Genomic DNA, 23,557 nt, shown 5'->3' with positions numbered 1-23,557 from the left:
TTTTATGACTCATCTGCCTGGAGAATATGTATTTGCTAAGTCCTACCGACACTCTTCCCTTCCTCTTCCCTGCAGTGACAGGAGAATCTCCTCCCAGCTTATCAAAAGAACTGACCAGCTCTTTGGCAGGAGTGGGAGACGTCAGCTTTGATACGGATTCCCAGTTCCCTCTGGATGAACTCAAAATTGACCCTTTAACCTTGGATGGACTGCACATGCTGAACGACCCAGACATGGTCCTCACTGACCCCGCCACAGAGGACACGTTCAGGATGGACCGGCTGTGAAGCGTGGACGCCAGGAGCGTGGGAATGGCGCTTGTTCCTGGAGCCCAGCCGAACGAGAGGGTCCGATGGGTCAGTCGGTCGGAACAGGAGCCGCTGAGAGCGGTAGCTCTGTCCTGTACAACATGTACAATGAGTAAAGCTTGTCGTTCTAAGCTTGCAGCGCTGCAGACCCCTACTCCCCGGCGCGCCGTGTTTCACCCCTTATCCACTCATTGCCATTAATGAGTAAGGAGTTTCCATCAGCCTTTTCCTCTCCAGAGCCCCCCCTTCCCCCCACCAAAGCTCCAGCGTTAAGTTGTCAATTTATCCTTTGCACTAGAAAGGGGGTGGTTTTGGGCAGGCGAGGAAGGTTCAGAGCCAAGGGTAAAGAGATCCTTTCTAACGTACCAAATTGTTGGCTGCTGTTTGCGACGGGGAGGGGGAAGCGCCGACTACGCCCCCCTCTCCCCCCACCCATCCGAAAGCAAATCTCTGCATTGCCACCCTCTGGGAGGGGCTGGGGGGGCTGCGGCGGTTTTGACTCTGCTTTGTGACGGCTGCTTCGTAGAGTAAAACGCTTCCTCCTTTATCGATATGCCATGTTTGTTTTCAGGTTTGTTTCCTTGCCTGTCGTCCCGCGCCCACTGCCTCCTCGCATGCCCTGAGCAAACGCGCGTACTTGGCAAAGCGGAAAAGCAGCCCGGCAGCCCGATGGCCTTTTGTCGCCGGCTAGTCAAAAAAGGCAACTGTAAACACTATTTTCAAAGCTTTTTTTTAAAAAAATATATATGTAATATATATATTTATAAATATATGTATACATATATATATATAGCATTTCTGAGCACACAAAAAAGTACTATAATTCATTACTTGATTAGCACGGAGGAAGGATCAGAACATTTTAAAGCAGCTAAAAGAATATAGGAGACTAACTTGCAGAGCATATTTCTAATTTTACTTTGTGAGAGATTCCTGGGCAACAGGAAGGGCATTTCGAGAGCAATGCCTGGCTCGAATCATGATGACTATTTTTTATTTTTTATTCTTATTCATTACTTATTCTGTTACCATTATTTATGATCTTTTTGTTTTTTATTTAAGTATTTGGATATTAGGAAAGTAGCTAAACTACATACAGCCAATTGAAGCACTCTACATAATACTTGTACAGTACATCTCTTTTGTGGTTTTATTCCAGAAATATATTATATATATTATATATATAGGTATTTTTAACTAACTGGAATTTTAAACAGATGTTGAGCAGAAGTGAGGAAGCCTAAGGCAAGTCTACATGTTTTCCTTTTATGTAGTCAAAATAGGGTGGCAGGAACCTCGATATTCCTTCTTTCACCCGGGGGAAAAAATAGCTTGCTCCACAGTGAATAGTACTGTATCCTCGAACAGGTTGAGATTCTGTTAAATTTATAATAGACTATTTCTGTTAGTCCTTGTTAATATTCTGTGCTGCAGTGGAGCGGGCTGGTGAATGACACTTTATCAATGGCAGATTAAAAAAACCCCAGACCACCCATGGACTCTGAATTGGTGGTTTCACTTAAATGATTCCCAGATCTCTGCACTTGGGACTCTTATCAAATTTGAAAAACGCATTTAAAGATCTATCAAAAGCCCAACGGGCTTATAGCAGTTGCCAGGGGCACTGTTAAAGCGTTGTCTTCATGACACTATAATCTGCACAGTAACGGAATCTATAAGTACGTGACCCTTCTCTTCAGTAGAAGTTACGAATTAACGTTATCTTGAGTCTCATTAACAAATGAAAAATTACGTTGCGCCTAACAGCCCGAACGTGAGATGAACAAGTACCTGCTAGAGAAAAGCACTGCCATGCAGTAGGGGTTGAACGCCCACATCCATTTTTGTTAAATACAGCCTCAATAAAAGAGCCATTTTAGTTTTCGTTTCAAGATGAGTTGTGTTTTGTCGATTCCCCCCCTCTGGCGTGGTAGTTCCACACCTGCTCTCTTCCGAGTCGGTCTGCATCAGCTGGATGTGCTTTTTGTCTAAAACCGTGTCCGTTCTTTCTCAGCTGGCATGACTTGCAAGCAAAAAAACACCCCTCAGCACTTCTACCCGTCCCATTCCCCTCGAGCAAGATTTTTCCTGGCTGTTTTCAGCACGCGATAACGAAGGTCCGCAGAGGAGCTGGACTGCTCTTAATGAGTTATACTAGGTTTCTGTGTGCTTCCAGAAATCGGTGGGACGCCGTCCTGAGATTCATGCAAACACTGCTGAGCAGAATCGTTGTTGGATCTCTCTAACCTGGGTGCGTGTTTGCTCACGTTTGTGCCATTAGTTGACCATTTGCACTAAAAATGTTTTTTCTTTGGATCTCTTAGCTTACCTCTCTCTTTTTTGTTCCTTCCCACGCAGTTGGAAGGTCATCCTGCATCTTTGTTGAGAATGTTTTTTGTCAGGATTTAAGCCCAGTAGTACGTGTTAACTCCCCGTGTCTGCTTATTTCAGATTGCTAATGCTTTTTCAATTCAAGGAGGAAAAAAAAAAGGTAGCTTCGAGCAGAGGATACCCTAAAAGAACAGGAGTAATTTGGGCACAGTTGACTCGGAGTCCTTTGCTTTGAAACGGCCAAAGGTACAGTGTGAGTTGAATACGCTTCTTGCAGTTCACGTAGTTCCTCGATGGGATTTCTGTCTGTGTCGCGCTCTCGTCCGAATGACTCTCATGCATGTAAATTCTTGTTTGTGATCTATTTTTTTAAAACCAGAGTCACTTCAGAATGAAGCATCCAAGTAGGAGATGAGATTCCTCACTGGAGACTTTTACAGGGAGCTGTTGCTAAATGCTACCTTCTAATTTTTTTTTAAACTACATGTGTATATAAGAGATCTTGTTTATTAGACTTGTAAGTAGACATTTAAAATGGCCTTAATTTAAAAACAACATGTCTGGATGCAACTGTCAAAATTAGGGACCATCTAGTTGAGAGAAGTCCAGGTTTCGTTCCTTTCGTGCGGGGCAAACGGCGAAGGGCGCTTTGGGAGCGGGAAGGAGTACGATGAAGTCATCGTGGGAAGCAGTGACGGCTGTGTACGACAAGATGCGCTTCATCTCGGGAGCCCGGTGGTGGGCAGGCACAAGCCGCTGTTAGTACCGACCCTTTGAGAACCGGAGCAGTCATTTCGACAGCTCTCGCATTTCGCTTCCCGGAAGCGTCACGTAGGAGCTGCACCTCGAGAGGGGTTTTTCTCCCCCTCTCCCCTTAAAATTTATGGTTTTGTAACGTCCGTATGCATAAGGCTGATTTTAAAGCAAAAGCAATCTGTTAAGTTGTCAAATGTAAACAGGGAGCGGATCCCCAGTGTTTTCGGAACAAGTAATCTGATTTTATTGGAAAATGTAGTAGCGGTGTTTTCATTCTAAATCGTGCGTGTGAGGGTGAGCGCTGTTGGGAGCGGCTGGCCCTTCCCGCCCAGGGGCGGACGAGAGCAGAAAGAGCCGCGGGAAGAAAAAAGATCACTTAGCAAAAAAAAAAAAAAAAAAAGAGGAAAAAAAGTGGTATTATTTATAACTTTTTCAGTTAAATGATGTTGAAACTGTCTGGTGTCTCAAAGGGTCACTGTCCAGACATACCTGCTGAGTGAACCCTGCCCCCTCCCTGCAACATGTGGGTTTTTATATGTATATAAATATATATATATAAAAAAGAAAGCTCCCAAGCTAGACTGTTGCATTTGCCAATACAATGGGGAAAGAGTAGGCATAAACCTCCAGTGTATAAAATACTGTGATTTTCAAAAGCAAACCAGAACTTCTGCTGTTCCCTGCGGCGCAGGCGGGGGGAGGCTCTGTTCGTTGTACATAGTTCTGCATTCTCTTTCTAATGAATCTGCACAGGCCGAGTCCAGGTCCCGCCCTGCTGCATGCGTGACGGACCGCGGGCAGCACCGACCCTGTCGGCTCACTACTGCTTCTGCATGTCCGTGATCACTTTGCCAGCAATCTTTAACTGTGCAACACCTTTCCTGTACAGAGAACCTCTGATTCTTTTGTTCCTTTTTTTTTTTTTTTAAAGAGGGGAAAAGGTTTCCGGAAAGAGGCTGCAAATTAATTTAAGAGATTGTTAATTATTTGTACATTTTATTACCTTATTTTAAATTGAATTAATTTTTTTAACAAGTGTGCCTGAGAACCCTGGTGCGAACCCATGCGACGAGAACGCTTATGGATGAAAAGAAAGAGCTGCCCTCTGAGCTTGCATAAAAGCAGCATCCGATAACTTACAGATCGTTCAAACTTCCCTCAAAAATAAGGTCTTGACTGTGCTTGTTCGTAAAAGCTTGGATTTCTGTAGAAACAATAATTAAGGCTTGAGATCTGTCCCTTAACGAGCATGGTACTCACCCTGGAAACCCCTCTGTACAAGAAGGAAGAGGAAAGCCCCCGCGTCATCCCGTAGGTTACAACGCACGCTGTGCTTTCAGGAGAAAAAAAAAGCGTTTATTCCTCTGAAAAATGGAACCCCCGTCACTGTGATGGCAATGTGAAAGCGCAGGTAGCGTTTGTTACGTGTGTCTGTTCTTTTTAAAAAACAAAAAAAACCAACAAAAAAATAATTTGTAGTGTTCCTGTTCTTTGTATTTTTAGTTGCATATTATTTATACTGCGCAGTGTAGGCATGGATTGCATGTCAGTTTTCTATGCGGGCACCATGATGACATTATAACTGTGTATTATAAATCATTTTTACCTTTTTAAACAGAATCATTGTGTGGAATTTCTATACTGCAAAACAAAACACTACATTACGTACTATATTCATTTGTGTTATTTATTTTATTATTTTGTGGGGGGGAGGGGGGTGGTTTTAACTGTGGTGTACATTGCCTTATGTGGGCTTGACCAATTTTATCAAAATAAAGGCCTAAAGGGGTAAAATACGTTTACTGTTTTCTTCAGTAAATTGACTCGTGGCTGCCATGGGGGCAGCTGCGGAAAACTACGTAGTGGAAAGCATAACGGGAAGCGAATTCGTAGCGTAGAGGATCTGTACAGAACGAAAATGCAGCTGTGTAATATATTAACTGCAAGTAGCAAGGAGTGCTCGTCTGAAAAGTGGTTTGAGTCTTAGGTGACAATCTGACGTCGGTCATTGCGTAGCGAGTACGAAGAGCCTTGCCTGACCCTTTCGAATCCGCCTTTTAAAGAAACTCGATACGGTCGTCTCTTGGCCCAGCCGTGGAAGTCTCTTCTCGGGCGACCCCACGTTGCCCGAAACGGGCAGCGCGGAGGCTTTGTAGAAGATGCCGCTGCTCTTTATCTGCCGCCGGTTTTCCGCTTTCGAAATACGAAGCGTCTGTCTGAGCGCTGTGGATTTCTGAGGGTCACAGGTGCCGAGACCGAAGAGAACAGAGCCAGAACGGGTGCCTGCACCCTTGTTCCAGGTTACGGTGCAGCTCGGCCGCCGCGGCCGTGGGTGCGGGATCGTCCCCGCTGTGGTGCCTCTGGGCGTCCCTGGCCTTCGAGCTCCCGCCTGCGTCCTGGGTTTGGAGCAGGTGTAGATCCTCCCCCCCTCGGGTGTCGAACGCAGCGAATCTGTTCTGCCTCGGTGTATTTTGTCTGGGAACAGCCTTGCACGTGGCGGCGTGGGCGTAGGCGTGGAACCGCGGGGCTGCGCTGGCGGCGGGTCCCTTGTTGCGGCGTGCCCGTGGAGAGCGGGTGCTCCCGGGCTGGGTTCTGGAGGAGGTGGTGCCACCCCATCGCGGTTGGGGAGCTGCTTTTCCCTGCCTGTGTCCTGACCCGGCTGTCTCCTCGTAACCAGCTTGACCTGTTGCTTCTCTAAGGTTGCATGTGTCGTCTTGTAACTGAATAGTAGGCAAGGAAATGCCTAAAGAGCATCTGTTTTGTTTTATCTTGGTTCTTTTTACTTTAAATTTTGCTGTTAAGTAGCTACAGGAGAATAAAGTAAATGCTACGTGTTGAATTTTCTGATGTACGTTTTCTGCTTGCTGGAGAATCACAGTGATCTAACGTTGGTGTTTTCTGGTGCGTACGAAGGTCCTGTTTTGTTGATTGTGTTTTAATTTAGTAATTGGTTTAGCCTTAAGGCGACATAATTTCGGGCAGAAAACCCATGTGGCAAGAGACACATCTTTTTTTACGAGACAAAGGGCAAAATGCTATCGGTCCTTGACCCGTCTCCAGCCATTTGCTGTCACGATAGGCCGCGGTAGCAGATCATGGTATCGGTTCGGCTGTCGGCAGCCGGTTGCTTTGAGTTTATCCGATTTGCTTTGAGTTTATCCGATGGCTCGTCCCTGTCCCCGATGGCGCGGCCAGGCAGCAGGGCAGGGGACGTCAGAACCGCCGACTGTCGGCGCGCCGAGACTTCACGCAGGCTCTTGGCGGGCGCGGAGATCGTGTCCTCGGCGTGGGGGGACGGGTGAGCTCTGGAGAGGCAGCCGCACCCTGAAGCCGTTCCGCTGTCCTGCTGCGGCACTGGCAAAACTTCAGTCCTTGGAACAAAAGCGAACGCCTCGGGAATCGCTGACTCCAGAGCCGGCAGCAGCTGCTGGGGACCCGTCACTGCAGCATCTCTGTGTTTTCCGAAACGCTGTGCTTGCCGTAGGTATTTCTGTCAGCGCCGTCACACGCACGAGACACCGCTCTAAACAATGACAGTACTTCAGACGTTTTCTCACAGCGTGGTGATGGGATGGAAACGGAGATGACAGTTTAGACGATTTTACTCCTTAATTTTGCCTGCCTTCAGCCTGCACCGACTTCCAGATACTGCTACTTTTTTTTTTATTTTAAATTTGCAGACGGTATTTCCCCTTGGTGGCTGTTGATGTGTTCAGGCAAGAGTGACAAAGCTATCAGCAGAAAAACTAATCGTAGTATTTGCGGGAGCCAGGTATGGGACTGCACGACGTTAGGGATAAATTGCAGTGTTTTGCTGTCTTTATCTCTGTTTTTTAGGAAACTGGGCTCTGCCATTGCAGACGGGCACGTTAAAGCGGTTTGTTTTGGGGTGTGGACATTTGGCGTTTAATTTGTCACTGGTTCTAGTCTCCTTTTATTGAGCTCAAAACTAAAAATAATAATTTGAGCAGTAGGTCTGCTCAGTTATTTCCGATAGCTGCACTGTAAATGAACAGTTCTATCCGTGTGTGGAAGGACGGCGTTTTCCAGGCTGGGTAAGGATTCCTCCTCTTCCATAAATCGGTTTTCAGTAATGACGGTGGCTTTCTGTGTTAGTGTAGACCTGAGCTGGAGGTTTGCTTTAATTGCAGTAGAAGACCTGAGCTACCTTTGGACTAGTTCGCTGCTAACGGTGTGGCAGAAACCTCCCGGGGAGGGAACTTCATCTGCGTTAACGCAGGGAACTCGGACAGACGTGCCCTGGCTTCGCGTGAACAGGCGTCTTGGTGTTAGCACGGCTTTTGTCGGTCTTAAAGATGTTGTTTTTTTAATCTATGTTGGATCAAGTTTCTGTTTTACAGTATTTTTCTTCGTGTTGTGTGGCGGATGAGTCAGATGACGTGGGCCTTGCTGTGTTAGGCGCTGTGGGTGTTGAACACGCTGGCAGACGACAGTTGCTGTCTTCTGGTGTTCGACTCTTCCGCTCAATGTTTTCAAAACGCTAAGAGGCTGGGGGGGACAACACACAGCTAAACAACTCCCGTCTTACCCAGATTTCCTCTCCCGGTCTACTTCAACGTTAGAGAATCCTTCAATAAATAAATTGGGACAAAAAGAACTGAGATTGCGACAGATGCTCTCAGCATGTGAATCGAGAGACGGCAGAACCGGTCACAAAATCTCCCTCCCTGCTCTTGTCGTGAAATTTGTGTTCTTCAAAGGGAAGCTGTATTTGAGCCTTATGTTAACACACTTAATGAACAAAGGAGGTGTCACTCGGCTCTCGAAAGCGTCTCTGAAAATGAGACGAAGCCAGAATAGTTGGTGCTTCTGCTGGAGAAACTCGAGGCTCGGAGTCGGAGGCCGTAGAGGCTCCTGAGGCGGCTTGTCCTGAGCCGAGTCCCGTCGTGCGCCGTTCACGTGCCGAGGCCCCGGCACCTGGGTTTTTGCAGGAGCAGAGCTGCTCGCTGATTTTAAATGTCTCCAAAGCCCGTGTTTATCGCTTCCTCTGGGAGACGATGCCTTGCGCGCGAGGGGAGGGGATTGATCTGTGTGGCGTTGCGCTGAGGCCGCTGGGCTCCGAGCCGCTCTCTAGCGGAACCGCTGCGGGACAGCGCGTACATCGGGGATAGATTTGCCGGGCTATAAGCTCTGATTCATTCAAATTTTCTGTGTGGAATATAGTCACAGCCTCATGCAGATAAAGCTTTAAAATCTATCGAAGGGCGCCCCGTTCTGCAAGTAAGCTGAGAGTTTTTTTAATTGCGGTTGAGACTTTTAACTAGGAAAACGTAGAGTCACGGGGAAATGTGTATTCTGCCCCGGGAATGTTACTCTCGACCAGATGGAAATTTTGCTAAGTCTTTAAAGATTAGTCTGGGACCTGTGCAGATTCATCCACCCTTTGGTTCTTTCCTTCAGTGTGCAATGGAAGTTCTTCCCTCAATAAGCTTAAGTTGTCATAACTGAGCAGCGGTGCAGGGAGGCTTCGGCTGGTGGTAAGAGGTTTCTCTCTGTGATGAATCGCCACTAAATCTGTGCAAGTAGGGCGGGTTTTGGATGCGGAGGCAGCGGGAGCTGGGATCGTTTAAAGAGCAAAGTACAAAGTGATGTACTGGAAAAGCGCTGTACGTGCCGTTGGCTCTCGGGAGGCATCTGTGCTCGGAGCCTGTGTCTGCACAGTGAAATGTAAAGTTCATTTGTACGTGTCCTACGGATTATTCAATTCAGCTTTTTATACCGTGGTTTAGAAATAAAGGGATGAAAGGTCTCCGTTTATAAATCTAATTTAAGAACTGGTTTCTGCAACTGGAGTAGTGGAGTTGTCAGTATTTCCTTCAGAAATTTTACAGGCTTAAACTTGCTTATAGAAATTGAGTTGAATTATGCCATACAAAGGGCAATTTTTTAATTCAACAAAATCTGCTCTGGCTATTTGTCAAGACAGAGAAGCAAGCAGTTCTCAAATGCTGCTGTATCATGTCACAAGCCTCCGTTTGAAAGGAAAAGATGAAGCTTGGCTCAATTTTGGAATTTCGAAGACATTAACTATAGAGAAGATAAATAGGTAAAGCTTCTGTCCTTGCAGAGTAGATGATGAATATAAAAGTTATATGATAATATTCATGGGGCAAAATGTCGGGGGGGTATAGGGCTTGCTTAAACAAAACTTACTTTACTTACTGGATCCTGAATAGTCATGGCATGAGCATCGACACAGTCAGAAGATAACTGTGTGTATAAATATACTGTATACACCTCCACCGACCCCTGGTCAGCATTATACAGCGTAGTGACTAAAGTATTGTATTTCAGTCAGCTATTAGCTAATAAGACAGTAGATATTGAGGTTTTATTTTGGGGAGGAATTAGAACCTTTAGATACTTTTTCTTCTTACCTTAACGGAGCCCCCATCTGTGGAAGGATTCCTTGTAGAAGAAATGGAAGTTAAATGTATTAGTACTCATGAAGGGAAAGTTTGATTTTAATAAAATTAAATACAGCTGCTTTTGGCAGCTTCTCTCACAGACTGGCAGCTAAAAACAACTTTATGTAGTTCATTGAGCTTGGGGAAAAATGTCAGATTTATGCATTTTTAGAGACAGTATAATATACTGTTCTTTACAAGCTAAACTTTTTCTATTAAAATAATTTGTGGATTATCTCACTGATATATGCAATCCTATATTCAGCTACAGCGTTGGTGGCACAGGAACTCTGGAAAAGTTGTCCCTGCGACATAAAAGTTTTATTTATTGTGTTTTTCTATAGGTAAAGTGGAAAACTGAAGTTGGCTTTAAGTGTTTGCAATCTGAGAAATGATGTGAAAAAGCAGCTCAACTAAATGTACATTCTTTTCAATCTTTTCTTTTTTGTGTGAAGGCTTTTGTCTTTGTATCTTTGCATTATTTGTAAATGAAATGTAATAAAAGTTCAAATGTTTTTGTCTCTGGCTGCTTAGCTTTTTCTTAGTTTCGTTTGTTGTCTGTTTGCTTTTTGACTGAAGGTTTTCAGTGTTGAAACATCGGTGTTTTCAGTGCTCGTGTTTATAAAGAAACAGCAAAATCAGATTATTTTGGTTAGGTGGCTTCTTACAGCTACGTAAACTGACCTCTGTATTACTCTTCCGAGAGGAAACTGCAGACGGATCTAAAAGATGCAAAGCATTGTGATAAGTCTAAAACGGAAACCGTCTCCAGCAGCAGTCCCTGCGTTCTGCAGTCGTGCTGACGGTGTGCTGACTGTCTCTGCTAGTCTCAAGTCAGAGCCTCGGTCACGTTTCTGGACTGCTGCGTAATTTTAGAGCTTCCTGGGGTAAGGAGAGTCTGTCTGTCTGTTCGAGTTGCCGGATTTTGGAAAGGGAAAATGAGCGTGTAGATGTTCAGACTTGCCTAATTAGATTGTCGTACGTGCGTGCTTCAACAACTGGGTGTAGCTTTCACCACAGTAAATCCTGTGTTAGGTTGGTCATTGAGGTAAGTAGAGCCAGTGATGAAAAACGTTTTGTTACTAAGGCAGCTGGGACAGAGTGATCACCTCCCTCCGCTTGGGCAGCTATGTCATAGCTCTTTTGAATGGAATTCATCTTTTTCTGATAGTGTTTTATGCTTGTCTGTGGGAAAGGTTCATCTCAATCAGTGTTCCGACTGAGGTGTGCTGGGGAGAAGGCTGCGTTCTGGTTATTTTGTGTGAAGCGTAACTAAGTCGAGCCACAGCAAGGCTGAGTGAGTGCACCTGACTTTGCAGTGACCAAGCAGAAGGTGGTTCCTCTCTGCTCTCAGCTTGGAAACACACCCTCTCTGGCCATATCCACTTTGGAATCGGTTTCTTGGAAGCTATATAACATCCCTTCAGTACTTGAAACCATTTTGTATAGGGGATATGGTACTCTGGACTGCCTCATCTGCATTTTTTCCTGTTGGGGAAAGAAAACTTAGTGGCCGTTTTCATGACACTCGTAGAATGGCGAAGGGAGATGTTCTCAAAGTGCTGTGATCAGCAAGCAAACCGTCTCTAAACAAGACAGTTAGCAAAACCGGTGTTCTTTTGGCAGATCTCTGCTTATGCTGTTGCCTCCGGAATGTGAAATTCAAATGCGCATAGCTGTGGAGACCCGCGCTTGGTAAAGTGCAGCTTTTGCCATCAGCTTTCCAAGAGGAGAGGAAAAGTTGTGTTCACACCTTGCTTGTTTGGTAACGTTTAACAGAAGCAGCACATCCAGTGTACGGTATTTATCATACAGCCTCAGTCTAGAGTGGGACTTCTAACTAGCTTGCAAAACTGCACTGTTAAGTGTTCCTTTCTGATGAAACCATGAGCAAGTGTCCTGAAACCATCAGCAAGTTTCAGTATAATTAACATGAACTGCTTACCTGAAGCATCTTGCAAAATTGGCTTTTATTGTCTCTTTAGGCAGACTGGAATGCTGCTGGGTTATTGTTTACCTGGAAGACTGGGGATTACAGTAGTGCAGCATTTAAGACTTCCCAGGTTACCAACTATAGAAACTCCTTGTCTGCTGTTCCCAGCTCAAGTGAGCACCCGTGATACTAACGGCTTCAGTTTTCCCAGTTCCTCAGCTGTCCATTTGTGGGAGTCCTGGCATGGCGTCATAAGACAAACGAAGCATAAAGCTTTCACTTACCATTTGAAAACTAACTGCCACTTACAAGAACCAGGTAGGACAGTCTAACTAGAGGGAGGTTCTTGAAAGAAAAAGTGGCCCTGTACATTTGTACTGCTAGCAAAATAATTATTAGTTCAGCTGAGGGCTCTCTAACAGTACTATTGCTTTCAGCTTTTGAGGGTTTCTGTTACACATCCGTATTGGAAGAGGAAAAAGCAACATGCATGTGACCAAGGAGAAGTCTATTATTTATTATCCAACATTCCAGAACAAAGATACTCTCCTTAAAGTGCTTTTTTTAATGTTTTGTGAGCAACTTGTACATAGGCTGCTCTCTGTGTCCTTTTCAGACTAGCGCTGGGTTTGCTTTGCAGTAGGTCTTGAAAAGGAGAACAACATTCACACTTGAGAGCCTTTGAGTAGGGAAAAGATTCCTGGGAATCATCCATGCTAAACTTACTCAAACAATTCCAGCTACTGCAGGTAGCTTCTCAGCACATCTTTTTCCATGTAGCGTAGAGAACTACTGTTTACAGCAGCACAGGCTTCTGTTCACACTTGCTGTCTACACCTCTGCCGTTCCAATAGGTTTTCGTAGCGTTGAAAGAAAGTTGCTGTTGTAGAAAAGATGCCAGATAATGCATTGACACTTGGCGCTGTGCAGAGTGCAGTGGTACGTTACTTACAGTTCTTTATACAGTATACCAGAGGCAATAGTGGGGCAGCTGAGCACGTTTTTTAAAGCAAGTTTTGCTGGACGGACGTTTAAATCAGAGGTTAGTCTTGCTGAACTCTGAATGTTTCATAGTCTTCTGGAATGGTGTCTGAGGAGGATGAGATTAAAGCAAATATAGATTAGAAGTAGAACCAGAAGTGAAAAATAGAATACGCTGCTGCATGACATCCCATTACAGTTGTATGTGTAGGCTAGCCAAGAGCAAATTAACATCTTGAAAGCAAAATGGCAAAAATCTCTGTATTTGACTTCAGAACTAACTCACCATTGCAGCGATAACGCAGGTTTGACCAAATAATGTTCTCTTGGGAGAAGCAGAAGACTCCCAGACGTCCTCCTCGCATAGTTGTATCAAGGACAACTCCAGTGTCTGCTACTACTTCAGGGCCTTCATAGAAGCGAGCTCTAGAAGAGAATAAGCACGTGTAGGACACGAACGTGAGACTGATAGAGCCGTGTAGAAATTGTTCCTCAGTCAGACACTCTCCCTGCTCTTTACCGCAGACTGCACTAGAGGTGCTTGTTCTGGGTGTTAACCTTTCACTCAGCGATGCGAAGGCAATTGTAAACCACTACCTGATGTATCCCACTTGAGGCCGATGTTGCAGGAACCAGCGGTAAGATGTCTTGTCCTTCCAGCCAGAATTGCGAGGGTCTTTCCACAGCAGTTTGACCTGGTCTGTGGTGTCTCCCGTGTGCCAGAGAGAGTTGCGCAGATACTCACCTGGGCCTGTTTTAGACTTCACTGCCTAAGACAGAGACGAGACTGGTAAAATGTGCGGATAACGGATTGATTGACCGTAGCTGCTTGCCCCACTGTATGTGCCCAAGCAGCACAGTTACAAAAAAGGCAAAAATCTGCTACTGAATTCTTTTTCAATGGCAGCTTTACCTTCAGTTGAATTCCAGGTTCTGCTACTGCTCGGAAGGGGTTTGCCTGCCAGTATGTCTGTTCCATCTGCTTCCACATGACCACATAAAAGCTGGAACTGTCCTGGTAGCCAAATATGAAGCCAGCATAATCATCATCTGTGGCAGTGTTGACATGGAATGTGCCCTCAAAGTCCACTCCATTGAATGCCGTGTAACCTGTAATTGGTAGGAAAACAAATACTCTGTGTTCTACAAAATGCAGATCCATTTCTTCCCGGATGCAGATGCAGGAGGTGGATTTTGCTAAGCCAAATCTGAAGACTCTGCCTACTACAGAAAATATTTTCCCAGGAGGTGGATGGAATCATTAAGTAGTGTCTGAAGTATTTGTAAAAGCTGCACTAAGTACACAGCTAATGAGCGATAATTTTCCAATAGGACAAAAATAAGTGTCTCACCTACAGCCAGGCCAGGATCGCTGTTCATGGTCTGGACAATTTCCATGCCCTGAGAGAGATGAATGTTGACTCATTAGTATAGTTCCAAACATACTAACTTCACTGTTGTTAAGTGATCGGGGAGAGGTACACCAAGGGTGAGACTCTAGGATTAGGACATTGTTGAACAGTACCATTAAGCCTGCAGAGTCTTTTAATGAAAACTGCATCCAGTTGGGTACAGGCTTGTTCCCACCTGACTCACTAGCCCGTTCTGGAGCACTCCCCTACCTGGTTGAGGACAATCCAGTTGGGGTCAATCTGTGCATCACCCTCAGGGTCCAATACAACCGTCTGGAAAGCCCTGAAGTCTGTTAGTGTCACTTCTGCGTTCTCGGGGCACACATCAATTCTGTCAATCACCATGTCTCTGTCAAAGTCATCTTCACAAAGGTTTCCCACGCCATCACCTGAGAGCACGATAGAAGAAAAGGAGTAACAAGCTTTCATTAACTTCTCCTGCCCCTTGCGCCTGAGGTTTACTCAGCTTTTGGCTAGCACAGTTAAAGGTAGCCATGTCTATGCAAGGTTAAGAGGTGTTCAGAGCACTTTAAGTCAGCTGCAAGGAAACCCTGAGGCTTCTCTTGCTTGCAGAGATGCTGCGAACAGAAGAAATGCCTCAATTGTAGACACTTCTGGCAGAGCACTTTTCCCAAATACGATCCCGATGTCAGGGTTGAGATCTGAAAATGATGTAGGACTGTCTCAAGTCAGTACTGTCTATCTCTAGAGGTCAAACTGATACGCATTGGCCACCAGGAACGGAAGACCCCCATGCAAGGCTAACGTGCATCCATTTCCCTTACCGTCTGAGTCTTCTTGGCCAGGGTTAGGGACAAGCCGACAGTTGTCGGGGCCTGGAGGTTTCTCATCTGGAATCCCATCATCGTCATCGTCATCATCACATTCATCTCCCAGCCCATCATTGTCTGTGTCCACCTGGGAGCTGTTGGGCACTGATGGGCAGTTATCCCGTGTATCTTGGTGGCCATCCCCATCACTGGTGGAGAAAATTACAGGTAAAGATTATCCGCTGACATGTGCTTTTAAAACAAGCATGTAACACCTTTCTGGGAGCTGGGATCCTCAACAAGAACAGCAGAAGTTGGTGATTTTAGCCTTGTAAAGTCTTAAGCTATTAGTTACACCAACCATAGATCAGAAATATTCCAGCTGTAGTGTATGAACAAATCTGTGAGTGATAGCTAATGACAAGTAAGCCTGCTGTCAGCAAGCTTACATCCGCTAGCCTTTGAGCCATACTTCCACTAACGAGTTTTTTTTGAGGTCTGAATAAAATTCCACCTCCCTTAACCTCTGTCTTTTTATCGCATAAGGCCAAGCCAGGTTGTCAGAGTTGCCAGTGCATGCCTTTTCCCCCTCCATCCCCAAGATTTCATGCAACCTAAGTATAATTTTTGCAGCAAGCTCTCACCTGTCCTGGTTGGTGTCACAGACATCTCCCACTAGATCATGATCAGTATCTTTCTAGTAAAAGAAAGCAATAATAATTTAAACTTTCCATAGATCAAGAGGAGGATTAGGCAATAAAGAGAATAAAGAGAGGTGTTTGTTAGCCTCAGTGCCATGATCATTCTGATTGAAAACAGAGCTGACAACAGTGGGAGAGTTCCTTCTTCAGAATTTACAAGTTGCCCTGATGAATTCAAGCAGCACTATTTCTAAACACAGATGAGCAGGGTAGGAAGAGAGAAGTCCAGAGTGCAACACTTCCTCTCTGATCTACTCTTCTACACCCCAGGACGTTTGATCTCGAGGGGCTGTACTTTTGTACTGCAGGATGGCAGCTAAAATTTGCAAGGGGCAATCTTGGTGAGTTACCAAGTTACAGGCAGTTAACATGAGCACTGTCTTGAGTGAGAGAAATGACCCCATAAGACTGCAAAATTGGGAGTGCTTACTTACCTGGTCTGGGTTACTGACTGTTGGGCAGCTGTCACACACATCTCCTACTCCATCACCATCGCCATCTTTTTGATCAGGGTTAGGAACTCTTCTACAGTTGTCCATTGGGTTTTTGATTCCTGTAAAACAGGCAAAGTGGACCCATCAGGGCGACAGGGCTATTAAGGTCTATGCAGCAAATCTTTTTTGGATGGCAAAAATCTAGGACAGTTGAATTCATGCAATAAAGCAACAGTTTCAATTTTTGTGTACATTTTAAACGCTTTTAAGTTACATCCTAGCAGCCATGGAGCATGGAAGAGATCTGCAGCAACTGATCTTAAAACATACTCCAGACTGCATCACGATGGATGGCTGAGCATGCTATTGCACATGAACCTGAGAGGAAATGTCCTTAACTGCATTCCTTAGAGAAAGCTAAAGAACTGAAGAACGTGGCTCCAAACTAGCATCATATCGTGCACGAGTGAGTGGCCAAGAGGATGAAGATGAAGCTGTCTGCGGTTCCCTAAACCATGACAGAGTCTTTTTCCTCTAAAGTAGACGTCTATATAATTATAAAATAAGTCAAGGTTAATCTTGGCTATTTGACATGGAAGATTTAGACAGTGCCTCTTCAAGGCTTGAGACAGGACAGGAACAATCTAATTGGCAACCTGTATGACTTCACTTCCCGCTTCTCTGCATTTACCTACTACACCAGCAAATCATGCCAGCAGGGAGCTTCTTGGCAGGATGTAGCCAGACCCAAACAGCACTAGATGCACTGGAAATATTCTGTAAATAAATATGTGTGTCTCAGGCCAGCAGCAGTTGTGATTTCTGGCTTTTAAAAGCAGGCTTTGTGCAAATACAGCATCATTAGCTCACAGACTGTTTCTAAAGCTAGCCAGGTTTTTTTTCCCCCAGAAGACAGCCCTGACATACACTGCTTTAAGCCAGTGGCTGCTAAGAACTCGGATATTCCCATCCTTCTTCGTAAGTTTAAACTGGAGCACAAAGTAGTGTCCTTGTCTGGACTGAGATCAATTTGCATGGTACATCTTTCTTTCTTAAGTCTGACACAGGTTTGACGTGACTGTGCACAATAAGAGTGCTAATGAAATTGGTAGCACCATCCTGAAGATAGATCTTTAAACCCTGCAAGAGCTGAACTGTGAAGGATGCTGGCTTGACTGCTCATCTTGGCATCTTAAGAACTGAGCTGTGCTTCAGCCCATCAGAAATTAGTTCCACTCCTGCAGAGCTCAGGCCTTGAAGGCTGGTACCGGCCATGAGGATCTCTAGCTGCGTGCTGAATAGCTTTCTGGTTCTTAGCTCAGTACATACATGCACCTCTCCGAGGATGCTCTCCAGCTGCTCTTACCATCTCCATCCATGTCATCGTCACACTCGTCTCCCCTCCCATCGCCATCAATGTCCCGTTGATCATTGTTCTTCACTTGGCGACAGTTGTCACAGGCATCACCGAAGTTATCCTTGTCTGCATTGCGCTGGTCTGCGTTGCGTGTGTACACGCAGTTGTCCTGCGGGAGAGAGGGACTGGCTGAGGGGAAATGTTTGGCACTGAGCGTGCTACTGAGGAGTAAGAAAGACAGAAGTTCTGAGGTATGTGACCAGCTGCTCTGAGAAGCCCAGCAGCCTATCTGCAGCCAGTTTTGGTTTCCTCTATTCAGCCTAGTCACTGCCTGTTCAGGGAATACCAGTAGCACCTGAAAATATTTGCAACCAGTGCTTGACCAAGTGAGAGAGAGACTCTCTAACTCATGACTTGTAAAGTCCTTTCAGTGCCATGATATTCTGTCCTGTCTGCTTGTTTTTAGAGTCTTCAGACCATCCAGATTAAAAGGAAACATTGCATGCTGTGACCTGCAGGTTCTCTAAATTCACATTAAAGGTGTAGGCAGTTGCTTTGCAGGACCTCTGGGTACATTTAGGTATGTCAGGGCTTAAGCATTAGAATTCAAACCTCAGCATTTAATATCCCGTCTCCGTCCGCATCATCGTCACAAGCATCTCCAATTCCATCCCTGTCTGCATCCTCCTGGCCAGAGTTGGGGACAGTCATGCAGTTATCCTGAAAGGAAAGCAACAAAGGGCCGGCTAGCAAGCTGTGCATGTCCTTTAGCCTGAGTTCTGAAGGTTGGGCAGGGTCTCACCAGCACCCAAGACCTGCCCTCAAATCGGAATTGCCCAGTTCTGGTTAGGCATTCCTCTGGTATACTGTTTCCAGTACGAGACATGAGACAACTGCATCTTACCTTGCGGCATTTTTTGTCAGAGCAGCGTTGCTTCTCATCAGGGACTCCATCAATGTCTGTATCCTTCCCACAGACATAGCCATTCCCTGCCCACCCCACGAGGCACTAGAAGACAGCAGATAAAACAAAATGAGGCTGCCAGTGAGTCCCCTGATGGCCGTACGCCTCCAAAATTGAAGGCTTTACATGAGAACCAGCACAAAACATGGCAAATCCAGGTACACAACACTCTACAGGAGAAATATTGTCTGGAAGAAACAGTTACGCTGTAAATTGTATTTTAAATAGCTCAGATACAAGCTCTCTGCTTGTTCCTGAGATCATAAAGACAGATGCAGCAGCAAAACTTCTTGGCTCCAGCAGGTTGCTGAACGGTGCTTCTCCCTGCTCAACTGCATGTAATGTCCCACGACTGACAAATTTGTAGCGCTTCAGGCAAGAAAACCCAAACAAACAACAGTGGATCTGAGGTGCCAGGAGCAGTGCACTTCTCCAGAGCGCACTGAAAGAGAGATTGCCGTAGCTCAGGTGTTAATGGAGAGCAGGTCTGTGTCGGGAAGGCATGCTCTCCAGGAGAGGGCAGTGGCAGACCCAGGAGAGCAAGCACAGTGCAAGGGAAACCAGAGTGACCCCAATCACAGGGAGGTTTGGACCTTACCACGCAGGAGATGGACCCGTCGCGCTCCACGATACACTGTGCTTTCTCGTGGCATGGACTAATTTCACCATTAGGGCAGCGTCTCACTGTCTGGCTCTTGCAGCCAGTGACTTGATCCCCTACAAAGCCAGGTTTACAAGCCCCGCACTTGTAGGATCCCTGCAAGAAAAAGCAACAGGGAATTAACTATAACATGAGTCCTGGCAAACCTTTGCTGTAACCTTCCTCAGCAGCTGGATTGCCACGGCTAACAGAGGCCCCAGAGCCTGGGGAAGAGAGATCCACACAGGCTTTCCAGCAATACTTACACGTGTATTGATGCAGATAGAGTTTGGGACACAATTTCTGGCGGCACCTGTCTCACATTCATTGATGTCAGTACAAACCTGCCCAGGAAGAACAAAATAGACATTAACTTCACTTTTAAGCAGATACCACATGAGATTACAGAATTAGGGCATCACTAGATGCAGAAGCAAAGCCCCTGACACACCTTACTAGGACCCACAGCTCAAATTTTTCTTTAAGACAAGCTTGAGCCAGACCCTAGCAATAGTCCTGACCCCAGGCAAGCTGTTCACCCTCTACAGAGTCACCGGAGATTTTAGCCTGGCAAACTAGCTTAGCTCTGAGCTAAGCTGTCAGAGTATCTCCTTACTGTAAAAGGATAGAAGACAGTCAATGGAGCAAGAAGGTCAAAGACTGCGTCCTATGACCAGCTAGCAGCTCTCTAAATAACACAAGCCACATGCCATTCCTGCTTTTGGCAATATATTCTTATAAACCATACTAAGACTAAGCGGGTGTTTTGTTTTTTTTAATTTAATCTGTCTATAGCTGTCAGGGGAGCGCAGTGGGGCAGTAGCTGCATCAACTCGTCTGTGTCCTAGTATGAAGGATTCCCCAGGCTGGCTTCACAGCCACAAAGATGTCAGAGGCGTAACATTCTGTCCAGCATAAATTCAGCAGAGGTAAGGTCTTGGAGTGGAGGTGGCTTTGCTGATGTGCTAGGACATCCTTGGCAAGTCTCTCCTCTCACTGCATCAGTCTTCCCAGAAATACAATGCAGTCATCTCATATTTCCCTCCCGTTCCTTTGAGGGCTCCAAGACCTTTGAATTACAATTACAGAGGGGAAAGAGTTAATGGCTTCTGAAGGAGACAGAAAAGTTTCTGGGCCTTACCTGTTTGTTGGCCCTGGCATAAGCCAGTCCAACTCCTTCGACCATTTGCCCAGTGAAGCCGGGAGGGCAGGGATCACAGCGGAAGCCAGGGGCAGTGTTAATGCACTGGACCTTCGGGAAGCAGGGGTTTGCGTTGCACTGTAAACAAGAAAGAGGTTGTGCAGAACTATGAGGCAGGCTCGCTCAAGGCCAGCTGTGAAGGCAGCTCTCAAAGCAGGCCTTGCTGGGTGAGATCCAGCTATTGTGCTTTTATTTTTAAAGAATAAAACAAAAATGCATAGAAGTTCCTGGCTTTCCTTGCAAGTGGAAAATGCAGCTTCCCCATCTCAGTTGTTCTCCCAAGTTCCAATATGTGCAGACAAGTAAAACAAATAAACTTTCAGGACTAATTCTTCTTAGGTGACATCAATTGCCCAGGCAAAGAGCTGGCTTCACTTCACACTTTCCTTCCTGGCAGTCTCTGAATCCAGAGAACTGGATAATTTCTTACACTGGTTTTGAAAGACAAGAGCAGTTGTTTGTTTACTACTCTGGGAAACAATTTTCTTTCCAAAGTTGCTATTAATGCTTGCTTTATTTTCTCCAACACTTTATTATTTTCACAGAATTCTTATGCTCTGTACTGGCAGATGCATGACATTAATACAGTGATTCTCACGTTTTGGTGAATAACAGATTATCATCAATCTCAAAATCTCTCATCGACCCTTTTAACTTCAGCAGGTTTTTAAACTGAAACGCTATAGAAGTGATATGGCTTTGCAAGACACAGTTGTTTGGTGGACTAATCAGCGAGCACAGGACTATGGTTTGGGAACCACAGAACTAAGGAGTCTTATGGACACACAAAATTAATGGTTGAGTAAAGCTTTGCATACACGCAGAGAATAAACTTGATGGAATGCCACACTTTCTAAAAAAAAAATAAAAAATTAAACAGTATCTGCCTAGCAAGGTTTGATTTAAAGGCAGAAGTAAAGCAATACGAGTAGTGTGGTAAGATTTATTGTATAAAGGACTATTTGGGAAGCATTTGATTCTATTCCACACATAATAAATCTTATCTCTAACAACTCATCAGCCATTAGCTCAAAAGATTGTAAGTCCGAAAGGGACTGTTCTGGTTTTCCAAACTCACCTTCCTGTGTGGTACAAACCAAAAGATTTATTTTGTTTGAGCCTATGTATCTTTTAGAAAGAAAAGCCTAGCTAGACTGGATAAAAACCAACATGGAACAGAGCTTAAGGGAGGGTGAGATACAGAATCCCTTCCAGTGAAATGATGTTTCTGTTGAACTTCAGCTCCTAGGGGAACTGCAAGATTTTTCTTTACAGCCACAAGACAAACCCTCAACACTCCAAGAAAAGCGAGCCAGTTTTGTAACTTCCAGCCTGTCCTACTTGTTTTTTACCTCATTGATATCTGTGCACTGTGACCCATTTCCTGAATAACCTGGGGGACAGGGTCCGCAGCGGAAGCCAGTGCCCGTCTCAGTGCAGGCCACTCCAGGGAAGCAGGAGTTTGGGAGGCATCTGTTAAACTGTGTCACGGTGATGACGGGACCTGTCGCCTCGGTGTGCATGCCTAGAGGACAAGAGGAACGTTAAGAACATGAGCTGTCACTGCCAGAGACTGTCATCAGGCGGTCCCATCGTCTCAGAAGGTATCAGTGTGCTTCATACACAGACGTTTCCTTGCATCCTTTCTGAGGGTTGAGCAGTTGTAACTCTATTTTGTAAATGGAGAAAAATGAAGCCAGAAGCAGCAGCTTGACAGACTCCTGAGTCAGAGCAGACAAAAAATAAATAAGAAACCCCAGAAGTCTTAGCTCCCAGTCCAAAACTCTTGTCGTGCTGCACTCCTTGTTGGTGTAATGCCCTTGCTTTTGGAGTTCCCCAGAGATCAGTTCTCTCCCTGATTCCTCTACAACTACACCTCACTGGCAGTATGGACTCAGACACCTGGCTAACGCAGAACCCACACAGCACAGGCTTAAATCTGGGAAGCATTGTGGAGGGCTGCCAGCCAAAATCTCCACTTTAGAAGGCAGGCACGTTAAACAGGTCAGCTTGGTTTGTAGCAGGAATACAGTCACATCAGGCTCACACAAGGCTCTCATGCCGTAATGTTACACATAACATGCTACCTGTTAGCTCCACAGGGCTAGGAAACCTCACTTCACCCTGGCAGATGAGAAATCAATCTGTTATTCGGACATTCATTGCTTCTAGGCTGGAATACAGCAGTATGGTCTATCTAAGCATGAAGTACTGTGATGTGTAGGAAATTCTGAGCCATATAAAATGCTACTGCAGTCCTATTCAGAAGCACATCAAGCGTGTCTGCACACCACTGCACACCAGCTTCCCTTAAAGTTTTCAGCCAAATGCCAGGTTTTTGTCCTTATCCTCATGATCTGACCCACAGCACAAAAGAACTTGCAAAATTAATCTGTATGGGATGCAGAACTCCACTGAAGGCCAATTCAAGACTGTGGATAAACTTTCCCAGAAACTAGATTTGTCACAAGTCTCCCACACCCACTACTCTAAGTGGCAAGGACACTTTTTGCTCCTGCTTTCTCCTGCTTAAAAGCCCAACATAAAAAAACAGAAATAAAACAAAACAAAAACAAGACTCTACCACCAGCAGCAGCAAAGTCTTCACTAAAAACAAGGCCTCTTCTCTTCATGCTTCTCTTTCTGAGAAATAATGAGAGAAGCACACGACTGCTGTGAGTCACGTTGTTCAATGCATGACTAAAAGAGGCTCAAATTCTACAGTAAGGAGTACAGGAGAAGAACTCATATAAAGCAGAATAGCAAGCGGGGAAGGCAGAAATCAAGTAACAGAGAGAAAATTCAGGACAGTTTTATGAGCAAATTATTAAAACAATTGCTGTGGATGAATGCATTTCCGTACTGCAGGTCCCAAAAGCTTTGGCTAATCTCTTTTCCAGCAGAAGTACAATTTCTCCAAATGCAGAAATGGTTATTGCTCCACCCTTTGAGCGTACTGGCAAATAATAGAGCATCTCCAAGAACCATGCCTTCTGAAAGCCAGATATACTGGAAGTAAGTTCCAGTCTAGATTGGGGAGCAGAGGGCAAGGTTTATATGGGAAAATTTATGACCCTGTTTCCTGAATCTTCCGTAAACAATCTCTTTGCTTGGATGGTGGCAGCACGAGGATGGAAGGAATAGCAGAGCAATGCCTCTTGGGGGTGATGTTCTCTTGCACTTGCAGCTCAGGAGTAGCCAACTATATCCCACAGGATACCCAGTGTGCATTCCCAGGCAATTCTAACATCGGCCATGGGCTGGGTTATTAGGAGACGCGGCTGGGCAGCTTTCTGCACTAGAATGACGCTACCCTGAGAAGTACAGCGTGGTATGTCACA

At 45.3% G+C, this 23,557-nt stretch overlaps 2 protein-coding genes across 9 annotated transcripts in view; one reads left to right on the top strand and one right to left on the bottom strand.

Annotated features, from left to right (window-relative positions):
* The window catches only part of CRTC1 (CREB regulated transcription coactivator 1), a 52,715-nt gene extending 42,377 nt beyond the window's left edge, over positions 1 to 10,338 (top strand). For 5 of the 6 annotated variants that reach the window (XM_075175613.1, XM_075175616.1, XM_075175615.1 and 2 more), the window contains one exon: positions 76 to 10,338. In XM_075175613.1, the coding sequence (XP_075031714.1) occupies positions 76 to 287 (212 nt within the window). In that variant the 3' untranslated portion in view covers positions 288 to 10,338. The remainder of the gene's footprint in view (positions 1 to 75) is intronic. The other variant, XR_012677572.1, reaches the window with a different exon arrangement.
* Positions 10,339 to 12,253: 1,915 nt separating this feature from the next.
* Positions 12,254 to 23,557, bottom strand: part of COMP (cartilage oligomeric matrix protein) — a 37,645-nt gene continuing 26,341 nt past the window's right edge. For all 3 annotated transcript variants that reach the window (XM_075175606.1, XM_075175605.1, XM_075175607.1), the window contains 16 exons: positions 21,569 to 21,741; positions 20,157 to 20,294; positions 19,282 to 19,359; positions 18,974 to 19,132; positions 18,316 to 18,420; positions 18,024 to 18,131; positions 17,421 to 17,580; positions 16,055 to 16,173; positions 15,564 to 15,616; positions 14,935 to 15,128; positions 14,360 to 14,538; positions 14,090 to 14,138; positions 13,651 to 13,847; positions 13,335 to 13,507; positions 13,024 to 13,163; positions 12,254 to 12,846 (listed from right to left, as the gene is read on the bottom strand). In XM_075175606.1, the coding sequence (XP_075031707.1) occupies positions 12,800 to 12,846; positions 13,024 to 13,163; positions 13,335 to 13,507; positions 13,651 to 13,847; positions 14,090 to 14,138; positions 14,360 to 14,538; positions 14,935 to 15,128; positions 15,564 to 15,616; positions 16,055 to 16,173; positions 17,421 to 17,580; positions 18,024 to 18,131; positions 18,316 to 18,420; positions 18,974 to 19,132; positions 19,282 to 19,359; positions 20,157 to 20,294; positions 21,569 to 21,741 (2,072 nt within the window). In that variant the 3' untranslated portion in view covers positions 12,254 to 12,799. The remainder of the gene's footprint in view (positions 12,847 to 13,023; positions 13,164 to 13,334; positions 13,508 to 13,650; positions 13,848 to 14,089; positions 14,139 to 14,359; positions 14,539 to 14,934; positions 15,129 to 15,563; positions 15,617 to 16,054; positions 16,174 to 17,420; positions 17,581 to 18,023; positions 18,132 to 18,315; positions 18,421 to 18,973; positions 19,133 to 19,281; positions 19,360 to 20,156; positions 20,295 to 21,568; positions 21,742 to 23,557) is intronic.

This window comes from Calonectris borealis, chromosome 28, assembly GCF_964195595.1.
Source record: "Calonectris borealis chromosome 28, bCalBor7.hap1.2, whole genome shotgun sequence".
Lineage (NCBI taxonomy): Eukaryota > Metazoa > Chordata > Aves > Procellariiformes > Procellariidae > Calonectris > Calonectris borealis.
The sequence above is the reverse complement of the archived record's forward strand: the minus strand, read 5'-3'. Positions and strand labels throughout refer to the sequence as shown.